The following is a 7,080-nucleotide window of genomic DNA, read 5'->3' as shown; positions in this document are numbered from 1 at the left end:
TTTAGAGAATTTTTTATTGATTTTCTTCTTATTTTTAAAAGCTATTTTCATTTCCTTAAATTTTAATATTTTATTCTAACTATTCGACTTTATTATCTACTTTTAAATTTATTAATTTTTATTAATAAACAATCTCTTTGTAAAATTAAAGCTTTTAATTACTAATTTAAATTATTTTTTTCATTTTCTGATAATAATAATGCTGAATTAATTTCCTGTATTTTTAAAATTTTATCTTTTTCTTAAATTTTTAATAACTAACTATATTTAATTTCCTATTGTTTGTACCTTTCTTTCCATTTTTCAATATCTTGGCTTTATTTGTTATTTATATTTACCAAATACTTTCCAATTCTGTTACTAATTGTTATTATTTATTTTAAAATTCTTATGATATATTATTTATATTTGAAAACTCTACTTTTTAAGCGTTAATGTCATTAAGTTTTTGTTAAATCTAATTATATTCAGAAGATTTAATATTCAGAAATTAAGAAAGACGTTCTATTTCTTATGTCAAAACAATAATTTTCTTGGTATTTTCCTAATTTTAATTCATATAATATAAATCTTATTATTTAAGTTTTTCTAATAGTTTATTTATTTAGATTTCTTTTTCATTTATTATTTGTTTTTAATATTTTATATCGTTTTACAATTTTTCAAGTTAATTTATACTTATTCTTTAATTACTTTTTTTTTTTTTAATATTAAAATAAATTTTTTTATATTAAATAAGCTTATTTTTCTTTTACTTATTTTAATTAAATTTTAAGTTTTTTTATATTTCATTAAAACCTGTTTTCCATTTAAAAATTTCTTTTTCTTGAAATTCAAGTTAATTTAACAAAAGAATATTTTTTTATTCAATTCTAAGTTTTTCACTACATATGTTTTTGTATTTATTAATCCATTATTCTATTTCTAGTGTATTTTATTGAATTTTTTTACATTTATTTTAATTAGAAGTATTATTTTTTATATTTATATTTCCTAAATCTTTTATTGATTTTGTAAGCTTTTCACATTCTCCTAATAAATCTTAATTTTGGCATTTTAATTTATTCATTTTTCCTTAATATTTTTATAATAAATTATCCTAGTTTTCTTGTATTTATATTGATTAGTTATTTTATTTTAGTAATTTTTTTATTTGAGTTGGGATTTTTGTAATATTTATTTTTTAAGAATTTTATATTTTATATTGTGTATTATTATTATTATTATTATTATTTTATGTATATAGCTAATATCTTGTTTTTATTAATTCTTCTTATTTTTATGTATTTTCCGTTTAAAAATCAATCATTTCAAAGCTTTAGTTTAATTAATCATTATATTGTTATGTTTTGAGATTTTATTAATTTAAACTTTTTTATTGGATTAAATTATCCGTTTTTATTGGAGAATATGACTAATGCTATTTTTTTAATTTTGTTCTTTTTTTATTTGTTTATTTTTATTAATATTTATGTTATATTTTTTTATTTCATAATAAAATTTACATTTATGGAATTGGAGTTTATAATATTGTTTCAGATACATGTCTTTCATCAGGAGCTGGACTTCGAGTAGGATTTTATGTCGGTAAATTTTTAATTTAAGTGGATTATTTTCGCAGTTAGGGGAGAAACTGTAATTTTTATTTCATAAGATTAGTGAGGTTCTCTGGCTTGTATTTTGTTTTCTGAATAAGAATACATTTTATAGTTATCTATCAATATATTTATTTTATAGTTGTTAGATTTTAATTTTATTTGATAAAATAATAATAATTTTATTAAAATAATAAATTTTAATATATAATATTAAACTATTAATTTATTAATAAAAAATCTATAATTAATTACTAAAATGCTAAAAGCATTATTAACAAAATAAGATATATATATTAATATTTATTGATATATTTTTTTTAGTAATTCGAAATTTTAATTATAAATTAATTTATAAAATAAATAATAAATTAATTAAATAATTAATAATAAATTATAAATTTATATTTAAATTAAATCTTTATATTTAGAGAATTTTATATTTTTTTTTTTTTTAAATATAATTAATTTATTTTTATTAACTAAATTTATAATAACTTAAAATAATCTTATTTCAAAAAAATAAAATATTTAACAATTAAAAATATATAATTCTAGTCCTAAAAAACTGAATTAATTAAATAATATGTGTTATTTAATAGATAATTAGATAATTACATTTTTAGAAACTTTTAAAAGAAATTCAAAATTATTATTTTAGTTATAAATGTAAAAAAAAAATTATAAAAACCAAATTATTAATAAATATATAGACTTAAAAAATAAAAAAAAATATTGTTTGTTAAAAGTTATATCATTTAAGACGAGGAAAATACCTACAAACTATGAAATACAATTTAAAAAAGAAATAATTACTAAAAACAACGCATTTTATAATTATTAGGTTTTTATTATCACTATTAATAATTATTATATATAGGCTATCAAAAGCTAATAATATAAATATTTAAATTTAAAAAGGAACTTAAAAAAATTAATAAATGCGACAAAATATTTTACTAAAAACTAAACTATGTATAATTTTTAAAATAGTAGCTTCTTGCTTTTTAATAAATAAAATCTCATTGTGGTGATATAAAAAATTTAAATATTTTATTATCAGAATTTTTTTTTATAAAAATAGGCATTAATGACTAATTGAAAATAAAAAAAAATTAAAAAATTTTAATAATTAATTTAAAAAATTATTGGGTAAAAAAATAACTAATATAAACAATTTAATAAACTAATTATTTTGTTTATTAAAGTAGTTATGTTAGTGTTTATAATAATACAAACATTTATTAGGCTAGTTTTTATGAAATTTATAATAATTATAAAATGATATAATATAAGAAATAAATAATTAAAATTATTTGTACTTAATTTTATAAAAATAAATTAATAAAATATAAATTTCATGTAAGAAATAAAAAAAAATAATATTTAAATAGTAAAAATATACTAAAAATATATAGAGATTTAATATTCTTAAAATTTAAGCTATATTAGTTAGATTAATAAATTTATTATTTAAAATAAAATTATTATATAATATAAAAAAAATATATAAATGAAAAATTGTAAAATTTATTAATAAAAAAAAAATATATATATATATATATATATATATATATATTTATATATATATATATTTTGTTTTTAATCATTTTTTAATAAAAAAAAATATATATATATTATTTTTTTTAATTTTTATTATAATCTTTTTTTAAATAATTAAAAATCTATTAAATTTTTAATTTTTTTATTTTAGAAAAAAGAAGAAAATTTAATTATACTTATTTTTTTTTATAATATAATAATATATTATAAACGAAAATAATTTTTTTTTTCGATATTAAATAATGAAAATAAAAAATATTTAATGTTTTTTTTTTTATTAAAAAAAAAATAGATTTCTTAATATTTAGTATTTTCTTTCAACATTACATACCTCTCATTAATTTATTGCATGTTTATGAAATTAAACTTTTTTCGCAATGACTTTCGTCTTTGCAGCAAGTTTTAAGATTTTTTCCACATTCGAATCCTCCAATATCCTTACAAGATTATTTACATGCATCACTAACATAATTAATATGACATTAGAATTTTTCTCTTATTTTACTACATGAATCAGAGATAATTCCTTTATTACAGTAACTTTCACTCCTGCAGCATACTTTAGAAACCTTTCCACAAGGATATCCTCCGTCTCTTTCACACAAACTAGAACATCTTTTATCTTTAAATTATTAATTTATTCCCCATAATTTAACATCTTTTGATCTCAAAGCATTAGAAGTTTTTTTGAAGAATAAAGAAGATTCTTCAAAAGTTTAGTCATGTATGTAAAGTAGTGTACATGAAAGAACTACTAAAAATGTTACTAATAAGGAATATTAAACAGATTATCTCATTTTTTATCTTATTTTTATTTTTTTACTTTTTTTTTTTTAATTTATTTATATTTTTAAATAAAAATTATAAATAGACTAAATAATTAATTTTTATTTTCAAAAAAATTGTTTTAAAATTTTTTTTTTCTTTATTATATTTTTTTTTTAATTGATATTAATTTTATTTTATTTAAAAAAAAAACTTATTCCAGATTAAAATAATTATTATACTAAAAATATATAAATATTAATTTATTTATTATAAAAATTATTTAAATAAAGAATTCCAAACAAACATTTATTTTTAAATTAATAAAAAAATAGTTTTTATTCAAATTTTTTTAAAAGAATTATTAAAATTTTGTATTAAAATATATATTATTATTTATAGTTAAAGCTTTTATCATATTCATATTTAAATTTTTTATTTTTAATTAAAATTTAAAATTCAAATTAAATATTGAATTTTATTTTTTATTTGGATATAATTATTTTAAATATTCGCATATATTTAATAAAATATAATTAATTTAATTTATATAAACAGTATATATAATTATTTTAAAATAAAAAAAAATATAAAATAAAAATAGTTTTGTTATATATTATTAATATTAAAAAATGAAATAAATAATTATAATTTATAAAATATATATTATTTTTTTAATAAAAATTTATTCTTTAATTTAAATCAAAAATCAATAAAAATTATTAGCTCCATTAATAAAAATAGGACCCCCGTAATCTTAAAACTAATTCATATTTTTATTAAAACCATATTATTAGTCTTAAAAGCTAACCCTATTTCTATTAGGAGTATTAGGCGAAACATCTCTCATTATTCCTTATTAATTATTAATAGGGGAATAGCTTTATCTTTAATGTGGCGAATAGTTTTACATTTAATAAGGATTTCTGTTAAAAGGGTTAATATTATTGTTTTAATCACATTATTAAATTGGATTAGATAATTTTCTCTTCATAGTTTGATCCTATATAAAAGTATCTCCACCTATTCTTAAATTGTTGTTTTTTCGTAAAAGCCTTTTTATTCGAAATCTTTAAGTGACTTTTCCATTACTTTTTTTTAATTTTTTATTTTTTATTTTTATTTATTACCACTAAATGTACTTTCAATTCCTCCTAATTTTTAAATATTTTATTAAATTTAAAAATTAGGATCTTATTATTATTAAATATATAATCTCTATTGCATATCTTCTTCGTAATAATTCCTTCTTTACATATTAGGGTTTGGAGATATTGGCCTGTTTTAATTTTATTGTTGTTTTTGCATATATAAATTTTTATAAAATTATTCTTGTTCGTATTATTGATTTGGATATGTTTCGCAATAATATGGCTTTTTTATTTTATCTTTCTTATATATTATATATTTTTAAAAAAATTTACATTATGTTAGTTTTATAAATATTATAAATCCTCTCTTTAAATTTAATTATTTTTATTTTAATAGTTTATATCATTTTCATTTGTTTTTCTTTATTTTCTTTTTGTGTATTTTTTTATTTTTTGATTTCAATAAATATATATTTGAATTATTTACTATTATAAAAAGCTTTATCTTTTAGTAAATTATTGATCTAATGGCTTTTCTGATAACTTTTATTAGTATTATTAATAAAATCTAATTTTTAATTATAAAAAAAATAAATTAATTTAATTTTTATTTTATTTTTTATATAAACTCTTTATCATATTGTTTCATTTTTTATTAGAAATCATCAAAATTAGAAACTTTTCTTAATTCAACTAATAATTTATCAACATTTTGAGGAGGTTTTTCTATTTGTATTTTATAATATTCATATATTTGATATGTTTTTTAATTAAAAAATACATTATTTTTCCATTTTTGATTTTTTGTATATTATTTTAAATATTTTTTATTATTATTTGAAATATTACAATATAAAAAATAAAAATATTAAGATAAATTATTTATTATATTGATAATTTTTTTTTTTAAAAAAAAAAAAACAGATAATTAAAATTTTATTTAGTTAAAGGTTTGATGAATTTTAATTTTAAAGCAAATATATTATAAAAAAAGAAAACTAATGAAAATAAATAAAAAGATATACTATTATTAAATAAAACTAATTTAAATTATAATTTGATAAAATAATATAAAAAATTATTTTATAAAATAAGTATTTAATAAAAGTGATAAAATTCTATTATTTTAAGTAAATTAAATAAACATTAAGAAATATTAAAAACTAATAAAAAAATAGTTATATCAATTCATTTCTTAAAAAAATAAAAAACTTTTATTTTTTCGTATTGCTTTTTCTAAATACTTAATTAAAAAGCAATATAAACAAGTAATAATTTCATTTAAAAAATTCACGAAAATAATCATTAATATTAACCCAATTTCATTTAATTTATTAAAATTTTAATAAATAAGTTAATTACATGTGAAAATAAAATCTTAAAATTACAATAATATATATTGTCAAATCAAACTTTAATTAAATTCCTTAAGAATAAAAAGTAACTAATGCCATATAATAAAAATGAATTTAGTCAATAATATAGTTAAATTAAAAAGTTCAAAAAATAATATAAAGGATTAAAATTTAAACAAAATCATAAAATAATTAATAACTTATAAAAATATTTAAAAATAAAAAATAATAAACTATGTGAATAATTTTTAATTAATAATAATAAAAAAATCATTTAAATAAATAAAAAATATATCTTTTTGTATTTAATTCAATAATATATTATTATTTGTATAAATATTATTTATTTTTATTAAAAAATAATATAAAAATATGGCTCCTCCACCTAAATATATAATTACAAGGAAATTAGTTAGAAAATATTTCGAAAAAAATTTACCAAAATAACCACTTGAAACTTAAGCTCAATAGGGTTTATTACAGAAATGTTGGAAATAATATGGTTTAGATGATCCTAGATGCAAATAATTTGAAGCCTTACATGACTACTTACATACTTAAACATAATAATATCGTGAAAAGATTAAAAATCTTAGAATTAAAGAAGATGTTATGGGAAAATTAAATACTCCAGTGTACAAAAATCAAAAAAAAGGAAGATTTTAATCAGGCGAAATTCGTGAATGGAATATTTACGATGGTTTAAAATGA

The 7,080-nt window shown here is 14.4% G+C and overlaps 1 protein-coding gene across 1 annotated transcript, besides 14 other annotated features; it reads left to right on the top strand. All coding sequences in view use genetic code 6, as the record gives it.

Annotated features, from left to right (window-relative positions):
* Positions 1 to 1,209: 1,209 nt before the first annotated feature.
* Positions 1,210 to 1,238: a microsatellite.
* Positions 1,239 to 1,359: 121 nt separating this feature from the next.
* Positions 1,360 to 1,406: a microsatellite.
* A 15-nt stretch (positions 1,407 to 1,421) lies between these two features.
* Positions 1,422 to 1,487: a microsatellite.
* Positions 1,488 to 1,765: 278 nt separating this feature from the next.
* Positions 1,766 to 1,836: a microsatellite.
* A 95-nt stretch (positions 1,837 to 1,931) lies between these two features.
* Positions 1,932 to 1,992: a microsatellite.
* Positions 1,945 to 1,985: a microsatellite.
* Positions 1,993 to 3,054: 1,062 nt separating the features above from the next.
* Positions 3,055 to 3,096: a microsatellite.
* A 46-nt stretch (positions 3,097 to 3,142) lies between these two features.
* Positions 3,143 to 3,190: a microsatellite.
* A 763-nt stretch (positions 3,191 to 3,953) lies between these two features.
* Positions 3,954 to 4,010: a microsatellite.
* A 64-nt stretch (positions 4,011 to 4,074) lies between these two features.
* Positions 4,075 to 4,125: a microsatellite.
* A 446-nt stretch (positions 4,126 to 4,571) lies between these two features.
* Positions 4,572 to 4,624: a microsatellite.
* Positions 4,625 to 5,813: 1,189 nt separating this feature from the next.
* Positions 5,814 to 5,861: a microsatellite.
* A 178-nt stretch (positions 5,862 to 6,039) lies between these two features.
* Positions 6,040 to 6,108: a microsatellite.
* Positions 6,084 to 6,121: a microsatellite.
* A 620-nt stretch (positions 6,122 to 6,741) lies between these two features.
* Positions 6,742 to 7,080, top strand: IMG5_192440 (hypothetical protein; the record flags this gene model as incomplete). The annotated part of the gene is made up of 1 exon (XM_004025043.1): positions 6,742 to 7,080. One exon carries the CDS (start codon positions 6,742 to 6,744, stop codon positions 7,078 to 7,080), a length of 339 nt encoding a protein of 112 aa, XP_004025092.1.

This window comes from Ichthyophthirius multifiliis (assembly GCF_000220395.1).
Source record: "Ichthyophthirius multifiliis unplaced genomic scaffold scaff_1120509251382, whole genome shotgun sequence".
NCBI lineage: Eukaryota > Ciliophora > Oligohymenophorea > Hymenostomatida > Ichthyophthirius > Ichthyophthirius multifiliis.
The sequence above is the reverse complement of the archived record's forward strand: the minus strand, read 5'-3'. Positions and strand labels throughout refer to the sequence as shown.